Consider the following 24,031-nt stretch of genomic DNA (forward strand, 5'->3'; position numbering starts at 1 on the left):
GAGAGGAGTTGGGTTCCCTCTCGGGACGTGCTGGACCGTGCGCTGATTGATGATTTCCTCCGTTGCCGCCAGGTTTCCTCCTCGAGTGCGCCAGGAGGCGCTCGGTGAGTGGGGGGGTACTGTCATGTATTGTCATGTTGTGTCTTGTCTCTGTCCTTTCCCTTCACCCTGTCTCCCTCTGCTGGTCGTTGTTAGGTTACCTTTTCTCCCCCGCTTTCCCCCAGCTGTTCCTTGTCTCCTCTAACTACCCATTCACCCCGTTTCCCACCTGTTCCCTTTTTCCCTCTGATTAGGTCCCTATATCTCTCTCTGTTTTTGTTCCTGTCCTTGTCGGATTCTTGTTTGTTTGTGTCATTCATGCCTGAACCAGACTGTCGTCATGTTTGCTGTAACCTTGTCCTGTCCTGTCGGAATCTGCCGGTCCATCTGAGCCTACCTATGTTTGGTAATTAAAGAAGCTCTGTGTAAGTTGATTCGCTTTTGGGTCCTCATTCACGCACCATAACAGAATTAAAATCACGATGCATACCAATGATGTCATTGGAAACACATCTTCCTGTATCTTTTTACTACAAAACATAGAATATCGCCATTTTCACATATTATGTTGATGTTGGGGTGGTGCTGAAAACGATAGATATCAAGTTGACATTTTTGAAAATGTTCTTTAACAAATTAATTTGCTGTTCCTACACTCTAAAAAATGCTTGGTTGTTTGCTTGACCCAACTGCTGGGTTGCAGGCGTTGGGTCATTAGCTGCTGGGTTGTTTTCTTGAAAAACTTTTGGGTTATTGGTGCTGGGTTATTGAGATATGATCCAATGGGTCAGATCAAAAGACTGGAGGCGTAGTTTAGTTGGGGCGTGGCCTTTAGATAGCCACCCATGAGCGTAAATGGGGGGCGGCAGGGTAGCCTAGTGGTTAGAGAGTTGGACTAGTAACCGAAAGGTTGCAAGTTCAAATCCCCGAGCTGACAAGGTACAAATCTGTCGTTCTGCCCCTGAACAGGCAGTTAACCCACTGTTCCTAGGCCGTCATTGAAAATAAGAATTTGTTCTTCACTGACTTGCCTAGTTAAATAAAGAATAAAGAATTTTAAAAAATGTCATTCCTGTTAAGCTGTTCTGCTGTATAGTCATCACATATTAAGATCAAATGTGTATAACCCCGCTGCTAAGGCAACCCAACATAACAGTACAAAAAAACAACAACTGATGGTTAAATCACCCATGTTTGGCTAATCACCCATGGTTGGGTTATTCACCCAACTGTCTGGGTCAAAATAACTAAGCGTGTGTTCTGGCCAATATTTACTCAGTGCTAGGTTAACCAAATAATAAGATGTTTTTAAACCCAGAATTGGTAAGAGTGTAGTGAATCAGCAGTGTGCAGTTGTCGCTGTAATACCTGGTTATTATTTATGTTGATAATACTATTGATGTTTCTGTTTCTGTCAAGGTACTGTCAAAGAATGCATTGGGGGCCTGGGCGAGGTTTCTTTTTGAAGCCTGTATAGTGAATGTGTGTGTGTGTGTGTGTATAATACTTAAAGCAGAGCGAGACTCACTTGTTTTTTCTTGTAGAAGCCTTTTTTGTCACAGTTGGGGATGCGGACGCCTCTGGGGATGAGCACATTGGAGATTTTAAGACTGTTCAGAATGCTCTCCATCTCTCTCCTGCATGGGCCCTGCATACACAGCACACAACACCTCAATAGAACTGTACTATAACCATACTAACACTGTACTAACAGTACATAACACCTCTATAAAACTGTACTACCACTGTACTAACAGCACACACCACCTCTATAAAACTGTATTAACACTGTACAAACACTGTAGCAACACAGCACTAACACAGTACTAACACTGTACTAATGCAGTACGAACACAGTACGCACACAGTACTAACACTGTAGCAACACAGTACTAACACTGTAGCAACACAGTACTAGCACAGCACTAACCCAGTACTAACACAGTACAAACACTGTAGTAACACAGTACTAACACAGTACTAACATGAGTGTGTGTCAGTAAAGTATGGGTGTGTGTCAGTAAACAGATGAGGGGAGGGGGTGGGTCTGTGTGTCAGTAAACAGGTGGGTCTCTGTATGGTATGTGAGAAATAGGTGTGGTAGGTATTAGTTAAGTATCTATATCCATGCTGCTAGACAGAGTCATTACTTACATATTCGGTCTCCCTCTTGTCCTCCAGAGAAAACCTGGGAATGTTGGCTTTGACTCCTCCAGATGCTGACTCCATTTTGTAGCTCTGGCTCTTCTTATTCTGCTCCTTCTTGATCACATCCAGCTTGGGTTGCAGCGGCGGTTTGGCCTCTATCGCCACTCGGTGTTTGCCGCCTCCGCCTCCGCCTTCAACAACAACCACACCCACCACCATGGTAGTCATCACAGTGACATTGGTATGCCACTCTTCCCCCGCCACCACCTGCTCCCTGCCTGCGTTCTCTGTCAAAACAACAGGACATGATGTCATAGTTTCGAAATTAAGTCCAAAAAGCTTGATGGATAATTTGTGTTGTTAGATTGTCATAGAATATGACCTTTGTACTGGTAAGAAGATGGAACACCATTATATTAGGAAAAGTTTTACTGAGATTATGGTGCTTTCGGATGCTATCAGAGTTTTCACATATACAATTGAAGTTGGAAGTTTACATACACTTTCATTAAAACTAGTTTTTCAACCACACCACACATTTCTTGTTAATTAACAAACTATAGTTTTAGAAAGTCGGTTATTTCATTAATTTTGATTTATTTAACTTTTATTTAACCAGGTAGGCTAGTTGAGAACAGGTTCTGATTTGCAACTGCGACCTGGCCAAGATAAAGCAAAGCAGATCGACACATACAACAACACAGAGTTGAACTAACATACAATCAATAATACAGTAGAAAAATATATATACAGCATGTACAAATGAGGTAGGATAAGAGAGGTAAGGCAATAAATAGGCCATGGTGGCGAAGTAATTACAGTATAGCTGTCACGCCCTGACCTTAGAGAGCCTTTTTAATTCTCTATTTGGTTACGTCAGGGTGTGATTTGGGTGTGCATTCTAGTTTGTCTATTTCTTTGTTGGCCGGGTATGGTTCCCAATCAGAGGCACCTGTCATTCGTTGTCTCTGATTGGGGATCATACTTAGGCATCTCTTTTTCCCACCTTAAGTTGTGGAATCTTGTTTGTGTGTAGTTGCGTTCTGCACTGCATATAGCTTTATGTTCGTTTTCTTATTTAGTTATTTTTTGGTGTCATTTTAAATAAATAAAAAATGTAAGCTTACCACGCTGCACCTTGGTCTCATTCTAATGACGGACGTAACAATAGCAAATAACTTGTTATGGCTGGGGGCAGTATTGAGTAGAGTGGATGAATAAGGTGCCCAGAGTAAACTGCCTGCTACTCAGGCCCAGTTGCTAATATATGCATATTATTAGTAGATTTGGATAGAAAACACACTGAAGTTTCTAAAACTGTTTGCATGATGTCTGTGAGTATAATAGAACTCATATGGCAGGCAAAAACCTGAGAAAAAATCCAACCAGGAAGTGGGAAATCTGAGGTTTGTAGTTTTTCAACTATTTGCCTATCGAATATACAGTGTCTATGGGGTCAATTGCACTTCCTAAGGCTTCCACTAGATGTCAACAGTCTTTAGAACCTTGTTTGATGCTTCTACTGTGAAGGAGGGGGGAATGGGAGCTGGATGAGTCAGTGGTCTAGCAGAGTGCCACGTGAGAGTTAGCTTGAGTTCCATTGTATTTCTGAAGACAAAGGAATTCTCCGGTTGGAACGTTATTGAAGATTTATGATAAAATCATCCTAAAGATTGATTCTATACATTGTTTGACATGTTTCTATGAACTGTAATATAACTTTTTGGACTTTTCGTCTGAACTAAGCGATCGCGCATTGAGCATTTGGATTACTGGGCCAAACGAGCAAACAAAAAGGAGGCATTTGGACATAAATTATGGACTTTATCGAACAAATCAAACATTTATTGTAGAACTGGGATTCCTGGGAGTGCATTCTGATGAAGATGATCAAAGATAAGTGTTTCTAATGTTATTTCTGACTTCTGTTGACTCCACAACATGGCGGATATCTGTACGGCTTGATTTGTTGTCTGAGCGCTGTACTCAGATTATTGCATGGTGTGCTTTTTCGGTAAAGCTTTTTTGAAATCTGACACAGCGGTTGCATTAAGGAGAAGTGTATCTATAATTCCATGCATAATAGTTGAATCTTTTATCAATGTTTATTATGAGTATTTCTGTAAATTGATGTGGCTCTCTGCAAAATCACTGGATGCTTTGGAACTACTAAACATAACGCGCCAATGTAAACTCAGATTTTTGTATATAAATATGAACTTTATCGAACAAAACATATGTATTGTGTAACATGAAGTCTTATGAGTGTCATCTGATGAAGATCATCAAAGGTTAGTGATTAATTTTATCTATATTTCTGCTTTTTGTGACTCCTTTCTTTGGCTGGAAAAATGGCTGTGTTTTTCTGTGACTAGGTGCAGACCTAACATAATCGTTTGGTGTGCTTTCGACGTAAATACTTTTTGAAATCAGACACTGTGGTAGGATTAACAACAAGTTTATCTTTAAAATAGTGTAAAACACTTCTATGTTTGAGGAATTTTAATTAGGAGATTTATGTTGTTTTGAATTTGGCGCCCTGCACTTTCACTGGCTGTTGTCATATTGATCCCGTTAGCGGGATTCAAGCCATAAGACACTGGAATGGTAGGGTGTGCAGAAGATGAATGCGCAAGTAGAGATACTGGGGTGCAAAGGAGCAAGATAAATAAATAAATACAGTATGGGGATGAGGTAGATAGGATGGGCTATTTACAGATGAGCTGTGTACAGGTGCAGTGATCTGGTTAGGACATCTACTTTGTGCATGACACAAGTAATTTTTCCAACAATTGCTTACAGACAGATTATTTCACTTATAATTCACTGTATCACAATTACAGTGGGTCAGAAGATTACATACACTAAGTTGACTGTGCCTTTAAACAGCTTGGGAAATTCCAGAAAATGATGTCATGGCTTTAGAAGCTTCTGATAGGCTAATTGACATTATTTGAGTGCTTCTTTGCTGACATCATGGGAAAATCTGAAGAAATCAGCCAATACCTCCAATTGTAGACCTCCACAAGTCTGGTTCACCCTTGGGAGCAATTTCCAAAATCCTGAAGGTACCACGTTCATCTGCACAAACAATAGTACGCAAGTATAAACACCATGGGACCACACAGCCGGGGTGGCAGGTAGCCTAGTGGTTAGAGCATTGGACTAGTAACCAAAAGGTTGCAAGATCAAATCCCTGAGCTGGCAAGGTAAAAATCTGTTGTTCTACTCCTAAAAAAAAAGCAGTTAACCCACTGTTCCTAGGCCATCACTGAAAATAAGAATTTGTTCTTAACTGACTTGCCTAGTTAAATTAAGCTAAAAATAAAATATTGCTCAGGAGCTAGACATGTTCTGTCTCTTAGAGATTAATGTACTTTGGTGCGAAAAGCGCAAATCAATCCCAGTAACAACAGCAAAGACCTTGTGAAGATGCTGGAGGAAATAGGTAGTATCTAAAGGAAGTATCTAAATCCACAGTAAAATGAGCCCTATATTGACATAACCTGAAAGGCCGCTCAGCAAGGAAGAAGCCACTGCTCCAAAACCGCCATAAAAAAGCCAGACTACGGTTTGAACCTGCACATGAGGACAAAGATTGTACTTTTTGGAGAAATGTCCTGTGGTCTGATGAAACAAAAATAGAACTCTTTGGCCAAAATGACCATCGTTATGTTTGGAGCAAAAATGGGGAGGCTTGCAAGCCGAAGAACACCATCCCAACCGTGAAGGACGGGGTTGGCAGCATCATGTTGTTGGGGTGCTTTGGTGTAGGAAGGACTGGTGCACTTCACAAAATAGATGGCATCATGAGGATGGAAAATGACGTGCATATATTGAAGCAACATCTCAAGACATCAGTCAGTGAGTTAAAGCATGGTCGCAAATGGGTCTTCCAAATGGACAATGACCTCAAGCATACTTCCAAAGTTGTGGCAAAATGGCCTAAGGACAACAAAGTTCAGTTTTGGAGTGGCCATCAAAAAGCCCTGACCTCAATCCTATAGAAAATTTGTGGGCAGAACTGAAAAAGTATGTGCGAGCAAGGAGGCCTAAAAACCTGACTCAGACTAGCTCTGGAAAGCTTGTGGAAGGCTACCCGAAACATTCGACCCAAGTTAAACAATTTAAAGGCAATGCTACCAAATACTATTTGAGTGTTTGCAAACTTCTGACCCACTGGGAATGTGATGAAAGAAATAAAAGCTGAAATAAATCATTTTCTCTACTATTATTCTGGCATTTCACATTCTTAAAATAAAGTGGTGATCCTAACTGACAGGGAGTTTTCACTAGGATTAGGAATTGTGAAAAACTGAGTTTAAATGTATTTGGCTGAGGTGTATGTTCTCTTCCGACTTCAACTGTACATCTACAATCATCTATAGAACATAGCAGGCTCACAGCAAGAGAGAGAGAGACAGAGAGAGAGAGAGAGAGAGAGAGAAACTGAAACAGAAAGTGAGAGAGAGTTAGGGAGAGGTAGAGTAACGTCAAGGGGCAGAGAGAGTGAGAGAGCAAGACAGAAGGGGAAGCAGAGTGAGAGGTAGAGGTTGAGCGAGAGAAAGAGAGGAACTCAGTCGCTTATATTTATAGACCATGTCTCTGGCAAAGATTCCTGACAAATCGTTAAAGACAGAGCAGAGGAGAGCCCAGACCACCTGTCTTGACCAGAAGGGGAGAGAGTAGGGGTAGAGGAGGTGGGAGGGGGGTATAAACACCGGTCTCTAATCCACCACATGACCAGGGTCAGCCATCAACCACAGGACTTCACAGTCGCAGGACCCCACTAATCAACCGTTGAGTTCTATATTTCTCTCTAAATTTCTGCGTACGCCATTTCTTAATCTGCGTATGTACAAAAAAATTGAGATTTATAAACTTGGATCACGCCATACATGTGCATGTTTCCAGTTATAAATCAGACTGTCACGTTCTGACCTGTATTTCCTTTGTTTTGTATTTATTTAGTATGGTCAGGGCGTGAGTTGGGTGGGCAGTCTATGTTTGTTTTTCTATGTTTTGGGTTATTTCTATGTTTCGGCCTAGTATGGTTCTCAATCAGAGGCAGGTGTCATTAGTTGTCTCTGATTGAGAATCATACTTAGGTAGCCTGGGTTTCACTGTGTGTTTGTGGGTGATTGTTCCTGTCTCTGTGTTTGCACCAGATAGGGCTGTTTAGGTTTTCGCACATTTATTGTTTTGGTAGTTATTTCATGTATAGTGTCTTTATAAATTAAAGAACATGAATAACCACCACGCTGCATTTTGGTCCGCTTCTCCTTCACAACAGGAAAACCGTTACACAGACCTGTTGTAAAACTGTGCACGTGTGAACCAGCATTAAAACAATGGAAAACACCCTCCATTCACCTTTTATGGTGACAATAATGGCCTTTATTTGATGTATAGGGCTAATTTGGAACTATCGGGTTTCTACAGTGCCTTGCAAAAGTATTCGGCCCCCTTGAACTTTGCGACCTTTTGCCACATTTCAGGCTTCAAACATAAAGATATAAAACTGTATTTTGTTGTGAAGAATCAACAACAAGTGGGACACAATCATGAAGTGGAACAACATTTATTGCATATTTCAAACTTTTTAACAAATCAAAAACTTAAAAATTGGGCGTGCAAAATTATTCAGCCCCCTTAAGTTAATACTTTGTAGCGCCACCTTTTGCTGCGATTACAGCTGTAAGTCGCTTGGGGTATGTCTCTATCAGTTTTGCACATCGAGAGACTGAATTTTTTTCCCATTCCTCCTTGCAAAACAGCTCGAGCTCAGTGAGGTTGGATGGAGAGCATTTGTGAACAGCAATTTTCAGTTCTTTCCACAGATTCTCGATTGGATTCAGGTCTGGACTTTGACTTGGCCATTCTAACACCTGGATATGTTTATTTTTGAACCATTCCATTGTAGATTTTGCTTTATATTTTGGATCTTTGTCTTTTTGGAAGACAAATCTCCGTCCCAGTCTCAGGTCTTTTGCAGACTCCATCAGGTTTTCTTCCAGAATGGTCCTGTATTTGGCTCCATCCATCTTCCCATCAATTTTAACCATCTTCCCTGTCCCTGCTGAAGAAAAGCAGGCCCAAACCATGATGCTGCCACCACCATGTTTGACAGTGGGGATGGTGTGTTCAGCTGTGTTGCTTTTACGCCAAACCTAACGTTTTGCATTGTTGCCAAAAAGTTCAATTTTGGTTTCATCTGACCAGAGCACCTTCTTCCACATGTTTGGTGTGTCTCCTAGGTGGCTTGTGGCAAACTTTAAACAACACTTTTTATGGATATCTTTAAGAAATAGCTTTCTTCTTGCCACTCTTCCATAAAGGCCAGATTTGTGCAATATACGACTGATTGTTGTCCTATGGACAGAGTCTCCCACCTCAGCTGTAGATCTCTGCAGTTCATCCAGAGTGATCATGGGCCTCTTGGCTGCATCTCTGATCAGTCTTCTCCTTGTATGAACTGAAAGTTTAGAGGGACGGCCAGGTCTTGGTAGATTTGCAGTGGTCTGATACTCCTTCCATTTCAATATTATCGCTTGCACAGTGCTCCTTGGGATGTTTAAAGCTTGGGAAATCTTTTTGTATCCAAATCCGGCTTTAAACTTCTTCACAACAGTATCTCGGACCTGCCTGGTGTGTTCCTTGTTCTTCATGATGCTCTCTGCGCTTTTAACGGACCTGAGACTATCACAGTACAGGTGCATTTATACGGAGACTTGATTACACACAGGTGGATTGTATTTATCATCATTAGTCATTTAGGTCAACATTGGATCATTCAGAGATCCTCACTGAACTTCTGGAGAGAGTTTGCTGCACTGAAAGTAAAGGGGCTGAATAATTTTGCACGCCCAATTTTTCAGTTTTTGATTTGTTAAAAAAGTTTGAAATATCCAATAAATGTCGTTCCACTTCATGATTGTGTCCCACTTGTTGTTGATTCGTCACAAAAAAATACAGTTTTATATCTTTATGTTTGAAGCCTGAAATGTGGAAAAAGGTCGCAAAGTTCAAGGGGGCCGAATACTTTCGCAAGGCACTGTATGTCCTGCCTTGATATAGGTTCTGAGATTTAATAATCAATGATGTCATGCTCCTATCGCAGAGCAATACTGTGTCTACCCATACTATCAAATATTTAACATAATATTTGACATATTTTGTTATCATTTATTCCTCTTAAGGGGGTATTTTACTGTCTTAATGTTTGAATCTTTAGCAGTAAATTATGCTGGATCTGAAATGGGGATGGTCAGTTTCTGAAAGAGAAAACAATGGCAAATTGTTGTGGACTTGTCAGCAGAACATTTTTAATTCAACAATGTTTTGCGTCGACTTTTCCCTCAACCTAAATATGATGGACTGCAAATTCTGAAATATCTTATAGGGCAGGCTACATTTTTGTTTATTACTGTCACGCCCTGACCTTAGTTATCTTTTTTTCTTTATTATTTGGTTAGGTCAGGATGTGACAAGGGTGGTTTGTTTAGTTTTGTGTTGTCTAGGGGTTTTTGTATGTCTAGGGGTTTTCTAGTCTGGGTGTATATGTCTATGGTTGCCTAGATTGGTTCTCAATCAGAGGCAGCTGTTTATCGTTGTCTCTGATTGGGAACCATATTTAGGTAGCCATATTCCTTGGTTATTTTGTGGGTTGTTATTTTATGTTTAGGTGCCTGTCTGCACTAGCCATATTGCGTCACGGTTCGGTTTGTTAAGTTCTGTTCAGTGTTCTCTCTTTAATTAAAGAGTTATGTTCGCTTACCACGCTGCGCCTTGGTTTCCTCTTTATGACGACTGTTACAGAACAACCCACCAAAAAAGGACCAAGCAGTGTGCTAAAGAGGAGTGGACATCTTGGACCCGGGAGAGAGAGGAGTGGGGGACATCATTGACCTGGGAGGAGGTAATGGCAGGGGACAAGACCCTGCCACGGAAGCAGATGGAGATAGCACAGGAGGATCGGCGACGATATGAGGGTACACGGAAGCCCGAGAGGCAGCCCCAAGATTTTTTTTTGGGGGGGGGGGGACACACGAGGAGATTGCATGAGTCAGGTCGGAGACCTGAGCCAACTCCTCGTGCTAACTGTGGGGAGCGTGTTACTGGTCAGGCACCATGTTATGCGGTGGAGTGCACGGTGTCTCCAGTGCGCTATTCTAGCCCGGTGCACTCTATTCCAGCTCCTCACATTGGCCGGGCTAGAATGGGCATCCAGCCAGGAAGGAGGGTTCCGGCTCAGCGCTCCTGGTCTCCAGTGTACCTCCTTGGACCAGGATATCCTGCGCCGGCTTTGCGTACTGTGTCGCCGGTGAGTCTGCACAGACCAGTGCGTCCTGTGCCAGCGCCCTGCATTTACAGGGCGAAAATAAACATCCAGCCAGGACGGGTTGTGTCAGCTCTACACTCCAGACCTCCAGTATGCCTCTACAGTCCAGTACGTCCTGTTCCTCCTCCTCGCACTCGCCCTGAAGTGCGTGTCCCCAGCCCGGTACCACCAGTTCCGGCACCAGGCCTCCAGTGCGTCTCCAGGGTCCAGTACGCCCTGTTCCTTCTCCTCGCACTCGCCCTGAGGTTCGTGTCCCCAGCCCGGTACCACTAGTTTCGGCACCACGCACCAGGCCTACAGTATGCCTCGGCAGTCCAGAGCGTCCGGGGTCTCCAGCGACGGTCCCCAGCCCGGGGTCCCCAATCCAGAACATCCGGCGATAATCCACGCAGCGAGGGTCCCCAGCCCGGGGCCTACAGCAAGGATCCGCAGTTCAGAGCCTCCGGCGATGATCCATGGGTCAGTGCTACAAGAGCGGACTCAGTGTAATGGGGGGGAGGGGGGCGGCGTCCAGAACCAGAGCCGCCACCAAGGTTAGATGCCCACCCAGACACTCCCATATAGGTTTAGGTTTACGGCCGGGAGTCCGCAACTTTGTGTGGGGGGGGGGGGGGGGGTACTGTCACGCCCTGACCTTAGTTATCTTTGTTTTCTTTATTATTTGGTTAGGTCAGGGTGTGACAAGGGTGGTTTGTTTAGTTTTTGTATTGTCTAGTGGTTTTTCTAGTCTAGGTGTATGTCTATGGTTGCCTAGATTGGTTCTCAATCAGAGGCAGCTGTTTATCGTTGTCTCTGATTGGGAACCATATTTAGGTAGCCATATTCCTTGGTTATTTTGTCGGTTGTTATTCTATGTTTAGTTGCCTGTCTGCACTAGCCATATTGCTTCACGGTTTGTTTTGTTTAGTTCTGTTCAGTGTTCTCTCTTTAATTAGAGTTATGTTCGCTTACCACGCTGTGCCTTGGTCTCCTCTTTATGATGACCGTGACAATTACAGTGCTTACAGTAGCATACATATGCCAACTTCAACATGAAAGTTGTCGACATTTCAGCTGTTCGACTGTATAACAGTGTTTTAAATTATATGGCAAAACTTGAAATGCATAAATATAGCCTATTTACTACCCTACTAGGCCCAATTAAATGAGAGATGGACATGGAAATGTGTTGTCTGGCCCCTTTGGAAATGTGAACCTATCACGGACAGAAAAGGTGAGAAATTTATTCTGCAACGGTTATTAAAATAAATAAGAAAATATTCCTATGTCTAATTATTTTTAGATTAAACAAATAAAAGGCAGAGATTTTCCCCATCTGTACAAACAACTTAGGTCTACTTGCCAGCTTGCAGTACAATATTTCAACCACTAGCAGATGTGCTTGCAAATGGTCTAAAGTTTGCGGGGAGGTTAGCGCATTCTCATGTGAAGTACATTTTATATAAACGCCAACTTTCGTGTGAAAACTGGCACACACACATTTTGGGGTAGATTTTGTACGTATTCAGTTTATAAATGAGGCACGGGACCTGGCGACACATACTGTATACACGCGCGCACACACACAAACTCTCCCTCTGCACATCTAGTCTAGAGCCCCTTGCCTGTGCAGTAATCAACACAACAGAAAATAATCACGTGACAAAATTGGATAAATTAATACATTTACATACAAATGTATGTTATGCATTAAAATAGATTTTAAAATGCATAAAAAATAAATTTATACATCTCAAATGACTCTCTATTACCTAGGGCACTACTTTTGAGCAGAGCCCTATGAGCCTGTTTGCTAGGCTGGACAGTATGGTTCCGTCCAAAATGGCATCCTATTCCCTATATAGTGCACTACTCTTTACCAGGGCCCATAGGGCATAGGGTGCCATTAGCACACAGGCCCTGTGCAGATAACCATCTGATGGCACACAGGGAAATAATGACAACATTGGATCTGAACCTGGGATCCAAGGTCAACCCTGAAGCTAGCAGTGGACTGAACACATTCAACTGGTTTTGGCAAAGATATATACATACACACACACACACCCATGTGCACGTGCACACACAACCATACGCAGGGTTGGGGAGATGCATGTAATCTGATACCACAAACAATGTAACTGTCATCAGTTACATTACCAGCAAAGGTAACACTTCTAATTGTAAAAGGGTTTGTAATTACGTTAACGGTTATTTAATCATGTGTAAATACATTATAGACCATTAAATGGGTCATAACAAATTGTTCAAATAGTGTGCCACTATTTCCCTCTAGCTATTAACCATTTATAAATGCACCTATAAATACATTTAATGTTGAACCCTTATATATTAGCATGCAACCTTATTTTCAATGCTTGCACAGATAAACAATAGTTATTTTCTCACATTTGGGTGTGATGCATTGTTGCTCTGTCCCAGGAACCGAAATGGTTGGCTTTCAGACCAATGGACAACTCCCATGATGTGTCTTGCCCCAACTTTGAAACCCTGATGATGTATTGGGACACGTATTTATTCCAGGAATGAAGGCCTCATCTCAAGATCTCAATACATATTATTGGTGTGGTTCGCTGGTTTCTGAAAAAAATCCCCTGACTTTGTGAGATCTGCCCATCTGTGAATCGTGCTTGAAATATAGGCGACCTGGAATGTGCCCAGAATGCGTTGACACTGACATCATGTGACAGTGCCTAGTGAAGAATTCTGATGAACGTGGCTATGAGAAGTGAGCAAAGACCAGACATAAAAGATTACGCAAAATAAACATTGTTCACAATGTAAAAATGTTGACAGAGGAAAGATACATCTCTATGCAATTTGTTTAACTTTTGAATACATCAATTCTGCTGGATGATTTAGCATTCTGCTCAGCTAGCTAAGTAGCTGTTTCAGTATGATATGTTGGATAAAGGAATAAAGACAGACACCAATGTCAGGTTCAATAGCCTTGTTTGTGCATTGTACAAATCCCTACACATGGAGTCCGGCGAACAGTCCAGCTAGTCAAATACCTATCAACTAGACTCCGTAACATCATCCTTTTCAATAGAAAGTGCAAACATAAAGGCATAACATTAAGTTCTTAACAGTCAGGTCATAACAATAGAAAAAACATGACATTTTCTTTTTACTTCAGTTGTCATCTTCCTTTTTTAATGTAATTTAATTATTTAAGAAAATATATAGATTTTAATTAACCGAGGGCAAGTTAACAGTCCCTTGCTTACAGAGTAAGCCTGTCCGGTGGCTTGCACAGCCGACCCACCCGTGAGTAAGTATTGGCTCTGACAGGGGTAGGATTAGGGGCACGAGCTGGAGAGCTTGGTGGGGTAGAAGCCTCACCTTCAGTTGGCCCATGTCTCAATTCTGCGCCCCTTACCCTTAGGCCTGGACTGTGATCCAGCTCATCTAGGTGAGTGTATGGCGTGTTCTGGTTTGTCTGCTCTGCTACGCGCAGATCCACCCGATTGCGACGATAGAGGGAGCCACCAACATCCACCAGGTAAGAACGTGGTGCAACTCTCTGCAGGCATGTGCCCAGCCTCGAAAGTCCTGTGTGGTCTCCCGGCAGTGGTTTCATCCTTATCATTTCACCCATCTCCAGCTCTGGTAGGTCTCGAGCAGTCCGGTCGTAGAAGCACTTAGCGAGCTGCTTTCTGTGACGAAGTTTGTCCGTGACGCCAACCATGATGCAGGGCTCAAGTAGCTTGTTAGCTACGGGGATGGTAGTCTTCAGACGTCTGGACAGAAGGCGTTGTGTTGGGCTGCTGTCCATGTTTTCGGTGGGTGTGTTCCTCCACTGTAAGATCGCTTTCCATGGGTCGTTGCTGTCGCGCAAGGCCCTGCTTAACAGGTTTTTTGCAATCTTGACAGCTGATTCTGCCTTGCCATTTGCTTTTGGGTGTCTTGGAGAGGAGGTCACGTGGTCAAACTTCCATTCTGAGGCGAAACGCTTGAACTGTGCAGTGAATTGTGGGCCATTGTCCGTGATTAACTTGTCAGGCTGACCTTGCCTTGCAAACTGCGCCTTGCAGCGCTTTATGACCGTCTCTGCAGACAATTCAGGGAGCAGTTCAATTTCCCAAAAGTCAGAGTAGTGATCTCCTGACCCCTCCTGTCTCAGCCTCCAGTATTTATGCTGCAGCAGTTTATGTGTCGGGGGGCTAGGGTCAGTTTGTTATATCTGGAGTACTTCTCCTGTCCTATTAGGTGTCCTGTGTGAATTTAAGTGTGCTCTCTCTAATTCTCTCTTTCTCCCTTTCTCTCTCTCGGAGGACCTGAGCCCTAGGACCATGCCTCAGGACTACCTGACATGATGACTCCTTGCTGTCCCCAGTCCACCTGGCCGTGCTGCTGCTCCAGTTTCAACTGTTCTGCCTTATTATTATTCGACCATGCTGGTCATTTATGAACATTTGAACATCTTGGCCATGTTCTGTTATAATCTCCACCCGGCACAGCCAGAAGAGGACTGGCCACCCCACATAGCCTGGTTCCTCTCTAGGTTTCTTCCTAGGTTTTGGCCTTTCTAGGGAGTTTTTCCTAGCCACCGCGCTTCTACACCTGCATTGCTTGCTGTTTGGGGTTTTAGGCTGGGTTTCTGTACAGCACTTTGAGATATCAGCTGATGTACGAAGGGCTATATAAATAAATTTGATTTGATTTGATCAACGATGAGAAGATAGTCCTTTTGTCTGTGGCTGAATAAGTCCATGCTGACGATTTGCCAGGCCCTTGTGGGCAGTTCATGTGACATCATGGTTTCCTTTTGCTGTTCATGAGCGTACTCGTTGCATGTGGTACAGTTGCTGACAAAGTCTTTAATTTCTGCTTGCATGTTTGGCCAGTATAATGTTTCACGAGCCTGGCGGTAGCATGCGTCACCTCCAACGTGACTGGAGTGTATGCGGGTAAGCATCTCTGGACGTAGTGATTTGGGAATACCTCTGACCTCTGAACAAGACGCCATTTTGCACGCTGATCTCATCTCGAAAGTCCAGTATTCTCTCACTGTGAAAGATGTCTCCTCTTTCAGGTATGGCCAACCTGCGAGAGCCATGGACTTCAGTGACTGTAGGTGTTCGTCCTTGTCAGTGTGTTGCCTTATCTGGGCTAGGCGGTGATCTGTGACGTTGAAGTAGTCTGCCTGATTGATCTGTTGAACATCTTGTTGTTCCTGCTGTAGCGAACAGATGGCCTGCTGCTGATAGACAGTGCCTCTGCCTGTACATTGTGTTGTTGCCCTGCTCAGTGTGTCGCTGATGTACATCTCTGGTCCTGGCTTATAAATGACCTTCAGGCTGTAGTTTTCCGGCTTCAGGCCTTTTGCCGAGAGAATATGGCCATGGAAGTGGACGTCTTTCACCTTGAACTGCAGCTTCTTCAGGCCAAGGCAAAGCTTAACTGATCGGCAGCGCTCCATCAGTGCCAGGAGCTTCACATCGTGGTCGCGTTCTGATGGGTTCAATGCCATTGAGCCAAACCAGTAACTCGTGCTGCTTGCGTTGGTATATTTCAGGCTCCACTGAGACACCAAACGGGAGCTTGAGCCAGCGTTTCCGACCCCAGGGGGTCCAGAAGGTAGTCATGAAGCTGCTTTCTTCGTCCAGCTTGCATTGAAGGAATGCATCTTGGGCATCCAGCAAGGTGAAAATCCTGGCCTTGGGAAGCTTATAGAGGACATCCTCTAGTGTCGGCATGATCAGAAGTGGCTCGGAAAACACACGTTTGTTATTTTTGTAGCTAAGTACAGTATAGGCGCAGTTACGTTCCATATGCGAACACACGCCGTTTCCTACTCACAACACTGATCACCTCGTTGTTAGCTGGCTAGCTAGCATCACTACCTACTTCGATGACTGAAGGCAAAGAAATCTCATATTCCATTGCTATGGCAGCGAACATTCCGCCACCAAATCCCATGGTTCTCACAGGGGACTGGAATACTAATTGGGATAACTTCAGGGATGAATTCGAGGACTATGCGCTGGCAACCGGTCTACATGAGAAACCCAACGAGGTACAAGCTGCAACTCTGAGGAGTTTAATGGGCAGCGAATGCTGGCATATCTATCGGCACAATCTCACCCTCACAGCACTACAACAGTGTGATGCAAAGGCTATATTGGATGCATTGGAGAATTACTTCAACCCCGCCAGAAACGGCATTTACGAGCGGTTCGTTTTCGGAAGCTGCAAACAGGAAGAGGGTGAGTCAGTACACAACTTTGTAACCCGTTTGAGAGAGAAATCCGCCACTTGTGAATATGGGGGATTGAAAGATGAATTGATTCGTGACAAAATAGTACTGGGAATTGCAAATGAGGATACACGCCGGCGTCTACTGAGAGAGAGAGGCTTAACATTAGTAACTGCCATTGAAATGTGCCGCACTGCTGAAGTCACTGACATGAGAATGAGAGCAATGGAAATTGAAACCCCACGCTCCGACGTTGATACTGTTCACGCTGTTGCTAGGCAGACATTCAGACTAAACCAATCGAGGCAGAGCAATTCACCACGAACGGTGAACACAGAGAGCCACGTAGCATGTAAATACTGTGGGAATACACACACACGTGGCAAAGAGCACTGCCCTGCCTACGGAAAACCATGCAGAGCTTGTGGAACTAATAATCATTTTGAAAAAGTGTGTCTCAAAAGCAAAAGAAGGGTGAGTGAGGGCAAGATTCACTGTGTTGATGATGTCACTCAGTGTTCAGAGCTGAACAGTGAAAGTGACATTTACATGCATGAATCCATTGGGGCTGTACACTCAAGAGGGAAGAAATGGTTTGTGACAATACGATTACACAACAAGCAACAACAATGTCAACTGGATTCCGGTGCTACATGCAAAGTAATGAGCTACAAAGACAAAATCAATCTGGCACCTGACACACATCTATTGCCCAGCGATACTAGACTAAAGCTGTACTCAGGAGAGCTAATGAGCTCTATGTGCACCTTTGAGACCGAACGTGTTATTCAGGGACGCAAACACAAGCTCGAGTTTGAGATTGTAAAAAACAGTCAACATCCTCTCCTCTCAGGCTCTACATGCGAACGCCTGTGACTGATGCAGTTCACTGTACCAAATGAACTGCACATTGTGGATCATGTCCAGCATGGACCCGTGTCCAAAGAACAACTACTCAGCAGATATGACGATGTATTCAACATGCCCGTTGAATCTGTGCCTGGGGAGGTACACTTTGAAGTGGATGAGAGCATCACTCCAGTCCAGTGTGCTCCTCGCAATGTGCACATTGCAATGAAAGTGGCTGTGAAGGCCCAGCTGGACAAGTATGAGGCCGATGGCCACATGACATCTGTGACTGAACCAACTGACTGGATCAGCAATATGGTCATAGTGAAAAAAACAGAGAAGCTGAGGGTCTGCATCGACCCAAAGCATCTGAACCAAGCACTGAAACGATCCCACTTCTGACACCATGTTTCAGTATGATATGTTGGATAAAGGAATAAAGACAGACACCAATGTCAGGTTCAATAGCCTTGTTTGTGCATTGTACAAATCCCTACACATGGAGTCCGGGGAACAGTCCGGCTACTTGAATACCTATCAACTAGACTCCGTAACAGTAGCTATCTAGCTAGATAATGTTTTCCAGCACATCTGTCCTACCTAGCTCGCTAGGAAACGTTTGCTAGCGAGCTAGCTAGCATTAGGTAAAATCTAAAACGTATTTCTGGATATAGACATTCTGCTAGATGATTTAACACAAGATAATCACTGGCATGATATAGCTAACTAGGTCACATTTACTTGCTAGCTCTGCTAGCTAGCAAACGTAGCTGCCAGTTAGCTAGCTAACATCGACATGACTGAGATTCCATGCAATTTGTTTAGCTAGCTGTTTTGGATTAGCACGCTAGCTAGCAAGTTATCTTACTTTGAACTCCGGTACAGTCTCTATCCTTTGTCAGCACACTAACAGGAGTGGTTCCAATTTTAAGACTAACTTACTAGCTATAGCTATCTAATTAGCAAAAATGTTAACTAGCTAACCCCTTCCATCTGTGGTAGCTAGCTATTAACGTTATTGTTACCAAGTGCTATTGTCACGTCCTGATCTGTTTCACCTGTCATTGTGCTTGTCTCCACACCCTCCAGGTGTCGCCCATCTTCCCCACTTATCCTCTGGGTATTTATACCTGTGTTTTCTGTCTGTCTGTGCCAGTTCGTCTTGTTTGTTCAAGCCTACCAGCGTTTTTTGTCTCAGCGCCAGCAGCAGTCTCTCTTTTCTCTCCCTCCTGGTTTCGACCCCAGTCTGTCCCGACTCTGAGCCCGCCTGCCTGACTACTCTGCATGCACTTGACCCTGGGCCTGCTTGCCGTTTTGAACCTTGGCCCCACCACTCTGGATTATCGACCCCTGCCTGCTTTGACCTGTCATTTGCCTGCAACTGTTGTTCCAATAAACATTGTTACTTCTACACAGTCTGCACTTGAGTCTTACCTGAAACCTGATAGTTATAATTATTACTATTATTATACGCTAGCAGTGGATAACATAACTAGCTAATCCTAAATGGTAGAAATCATGATAATGATGATAGTAGAATAGCTAGTGTCTATGCTAAATTGTAATAAATAGTGAATCTGTTATCAATTTCTATTCTGATTTGTAATATAAAAAGGGGAGAAAAAGACACCCCTTGTTTGTTTATCTGAATTAGCTAGGCTACTCACTATACCAATGATAGGCTATCGATTTGAGTCACTGCAATTACAATTGTTACAATGTATCCTTCCATTAAATTAAATATTGTTCAATATATCTATTGAATGTGTTAGGATATTATATACTATTATAAATGTTTGTAACTTAATTAACAAATATAAATGGCCAGCATTTTTCCACTTTAAAGTTAATTTGTTGAATTAATTTCCTTAATGTGTTTGAACCAGTCAGTTGTGTTGTGACAAGGTAGGGGTGGTATACAGAAGATAACCCTATTTGGTAAAAGATCAAGTCCATATTATGACAAGAACAGCTCAAATAAGCAAAGAGAAATGACAGTCGATCATTACTTTAAGACATGAAGGTCAGGCAATCTAGAAAATTTCAAGAACCTTTCAAAAGTTTCTTCAAGTGCAGTCGCAAAAAACATCAAGCTCTATGATGAAACTGGCTCTCATGAGGATTGCCACTGGAAAGGAAGACCCAGAGTTACCTCTGATGCAGAGGATAAGTTCATTAGAGTTACCAGCCTCAGAAATTGCAGCCCAAATAAATTCACACAAACAGACAATATGGACTGTTTAGAGGAGACAACGTGACTCAGGCCTTCCTGGTCGAATTGCTGCAAAGAAACCACTACTAAAGGACACCAATAAGAATAATAGACTTGCTTGGTTAAGAAACACAAGCAATGGACATTAGACTGGTGGAAATCTGTCCTCTGGTCTGATGAGTCCAAATTTTAGATTTTTGATTCCAACCGCCGTGTCTTTGTGAGACACAGTGTAGATGAACAGATGACCTCTGCATGTGTGGTTCCCACTGTGACACAGGGAGGAGGAGGTGTGATAGTGTGGGGGTGCTTTGCTGGTGACACTTTCTGTGATTTATTTTGAACTCAAGGCACACTTAACCAGCATGGACTATCATTTGTTTTTCAACAGGACAATGATCCAACACACCTCCAGGCTGCGTAAGGGCTATTTGACCAAGAAGGAGAGTGATGGAGTGCTGCATCAGATGACCTGCCCTCCATAATTACCTGACCCCAACCCAATTGATGGTTTGGGATGAGTTGGACCGCAGAGTGAAGGAAAAGCAGTCAACAAGTGCTCAGCATATGTGGGAACTCCTTCAAGACTGTTGGAAAAGCAATCCAGGTGAAGCTGGTTGAGAGAATGCCAAGAGCGTTTAGAACAAACTTCCTTTAGATTTTTTTGGGGGACTATCTGTTGTTCCATGTAATGAATATGTTATTCAATGCATTTGTATGGGCTAATGGCAGTGAGGCCCCAATTGTTTTTTCACCAAAGCTATATTTTTTATACATCAAGGGGTCTTAAAATTCCAAATCAAATAGCGAAATGATCCTTCATAGGATCTTCTTAAAACAATTCCATATAGCTTAGTAGAATCCCCCCCAAACATCACAATAAGAATATGCACTGAATAAACGCCTTCTGAAAATAACCTATTGATTACATCAAAAAAAGACCCAACTTTTAGTCCATAGATTTTCCGGTTCACGTGGCATGCATTAAATGTGTGGCTTTATTGTGGCTTTCTTTTACAAACTTACTATGAATTAACAGACTCAACAACAACAAAAAACACCATATTAAGGTATGAGATGTTCATTGTATGACAAGAAAAAACTAACAGGTCTATTTCACCCCAGCATAGTCTGGCCATCCACAATTCACTAGCGGGAACATGGCGGCTCTCAACACCAGACAACATAAAGAGCTTGAAGTTACTATCCAAGAGATTGTTTGTGAGGAGATTACGTCTGCCCTCGACTTGCAATTAAAACCGTTAAATGAATCCCTCGCATTGCTCACTTCTAAAAGAGAAGACCTAAACTGAAGTGGAAATGTCTCTCGCTGTATAATTGGACGAATGCACAGATTTGAAGTCAAACTGTGAATTGTTTGCCTTGCTGACCCTGGGTCAGAGCCAGTGGGAAAAAAATTGCTTGTTATTTCTTGTCATATAATGAACCTTAATGTGTTTAAAAAATAATAATCTGTTAATTCGTAGTAATGACAGAGAGAATGGCGCTGGAGGAGATTGCTGCCGTTTTACGGGCTCCAAACCAATTGTGCTATTGTGTGTGTTTTTTCGCGTTGTTTGTAACTTATTTTGTACATAATGTTTCTGCCACTGCCTCTTAAGGCCGAAAAGAGCTTCTGGATATCAGGACAGTGATTACTCACCTTGTACTGGACAAAGATGTTTTCTTTAACGAGTCAGACGTGAAGGATTTACTTCAGACACCCGACAAGGTCCAAAATCCCCGTAATTTGCATGAAGAAGAGATGGAGATATTGGGGACGTAGGTCGGGGTGCCTTGTAGGGATCGGACGGCGAGTGAGTAATCCGCCTCTACCATCAGTCATATTAGCCAACGTGCAATCATTGGATAATAAAATGTATGAGTTCCGATCAAGACTATCCTACCAATGGGACATTAAAAACTGTAATATCTTATGTTTCACAGAGTCGTGGCTGAATGACAACATGGAAAAAAGCAGCTGGCTGGGTTTTCGGTCCATCAGCAAGATAGAACAGCTGCCTGCCTCTATTTGTAAATAACAACCGGTGCACAAAGTCTAATATTAAAAAGTCTGGAGGTTTTGGTCAGTATAACAGAGTATACTGAGTATAACACAATAAGCTGTAGACCACACTATTTACCAAGAGAGTTTTCATCTATATTTTTTCAAGCTGTCTATTTACCAACACAAACCAATGATGGCACTAAGACAGCACTCAATGAGCTGTATAAGGCCATAAGCAAACAAGAACATGTTGGTCTAGAGGAGGCGCTCCTAGTGGCCAGGGACTTAAAATTAAATCAGTTTTACTTCATTTCTACCAGCATGTTACATGTGCAACCAGAGGAAGAAAAAATCAAGACCACCTTTACTCCACACACAGAGACACGTACAAAGCTGTCCCTCGCCCTCCATTTGGCAAATCTGACCATAACTCTATTCTTCTGATTCCAAGTAAAAACTAAAGCAGGAAGTACCAGTGACTCGCTCAATAAGGAAGTGGTCAGATGACGCAAATTATAAGATACAGGACTGTTTTGCTAGCACAGACTGGAATATATTCCAGGATTCTTCCGGTGGCATTGAGGAGTACACCACATCAGACACTGGATTCATCAATATGTGAATCGATGAGGTCATCCCCACAGTGACCGTACATACATACCCCAACCAGAAGCCATGGATAACAGGCAACATCTGCACTGAGCTAAAGGGTAGAGCTACCGCTTTCAAGTAGCAAAACTCTAACCAGGACACTTAGAAGGAATTCCGCTTTGCCCTCTGACGAACCATCAAACAGGCAAAGTGTCAATACAGGACTAAGATTGAATCGTACTACACCGGCTCCAATGCTCATCAGATGTGGCTGGGCTTGCAAACTATTACGGACTACTTATTTTTATTTTATTTTACCGTTATTTTACCAGGTAAGTTGACTGAGAAAACATTCTCATTTACAGCAACAACCAGGGGAATAATTACAGGGGAGAGGAGGGGGATGAATGAGGCTATAAGCTATAAAGGGAAGCATAGCTGCGAGCTGCCCAGTGACATGAGCCTATAAGACGAGCTAAATAACTTCTATGCTCACTTCGAGGCAAGCAACACTGAAGCATGCATGGGAGCATCAGCTGTTCCAGACGACTGTGTGATCAGGCTCTCTGTAGCCGATGTGAGTAAGAACTTTAAACAAGTCAACATTCACAAGGCCGCAGGGCCAGACGGATTACCTGGACGTGTTCTCCGAGCATGCGCTGACCAACTGGCAAGTGTCTTCACTGACATTTTCAACCTGTCAACTGACATTTTCAACCATTTTCCATGAGCAAGTCTGTTATAACAACATGTTTCAAGCAGACCACCATGGTCCCTGTGCCCAAGAACACCAAGGTTACCTGCCTAATTGACTATCAACCTGAAGCTCTCACGTCTGCAGCCATGAAGTGCTTTTAAAGGCTGGTCATTGCTCACATCAACACCTTTATCCCAGGAACCCTAGACCCACGTCAATTTGCATACCGCCCCAACAGAGCCACAGATGATGCAATGACTATTGCACTCCACACTGCGCTTTCCCATTTGCTTGGGGTCATTGTCTATTTGGAAGACCCATTTGCGACCAAGCTTTAACTGATGTCATGAGATGTTGTTTCAATATGTCCATGTAATTTTCCTTCCCTCATGATGCCATCTATTTTGTAAAGTGCACCACTTCCTCCTGCAGCAAAGCACCTCCACAACATGATGCTTCCACCCCTGTGCTTCACGGTTGGGATGGTGTTCTTCGGCTTGCAATCCTCCCCCTTTTTCCTCCAAACTTAACAATGGTAATTATGGCCAAACAGTTCTATCTTTGTTTCATCAGACCAAAAGTACGATCTTTGTCCCCATGTGCAGCTGCAAATTGTAGCCTGGCTTTTCTATGGCGGTTTTGGAGCAGTGGCTTCTTCCTTGCTGAGCAGCCTTTCAGGTTATGTCGATATAGGACTCGTTTTACTGTGGATATAGATATTTTTGTACCTGTTTCCTCCAGCATCTTCATAAGGTCTTTTACTGTTATTCTGGGATTGATTTGCACTTTTCCCACCAAAGTACATTAATCTCTAGGAGACGGAACGCGTCTCCTTCTTGAGCGGAATGACGGCTGCGTGGTCCCATGGTGTTTATACTTGCGTACTATTGTTTGTACAGATGAACGTGATACCTTCAGACGTTTGGAAATTGCTCCCAAGGATG

The 24,031-nt window shown here is 43.1% G+C and overlaps 1 protein-coding gene across 1 annotated transcript in view; it reads right to left on the reverse strand.

Moving 5' to 3' along the window:
- Positions 1-24,031, reverse strand: part of LOC139406783 (insulin-like growth factor-binding protein 3) — an 80,242-nt gene that overhangs the window by 36,122 nt on the left and 20,089 nt on the right. Inside the window, exons 2-3 of the mRNA XM_071149816.1 lie at positions 2,194-2,474; positions 1,568-1,687 (exon numbers count right to left, since the gene is read on the reverse strand). Of these exons, the coding sequence (XP_071005917.1) occupies positions 1,568-1,687; positions 2,194-2,474 (401 nt within the window). The remainder of the gene's footprint in view (positions 1-1,567; positions 1,688-2,193; positions 2,475-24,031) is intronic.

The sequence above is a fragment of the Oncorhynchus clarkii genome, chromosome 4 (assembly GCF_045791955.1).
Source record: "Oncorhynchus clarkii lewisi isolate Uvic-CL-2024 chromosome 4, UVic_Ocla_1.0, whole genome shotgun sequence".
Taxonomy (NCBI): Eukaryota; Metazoa; Chordata; class Actinopteri; order Salmoniformes; family Salmonidae; genus Oncorhynchus; species Oncorhynchus clarkii.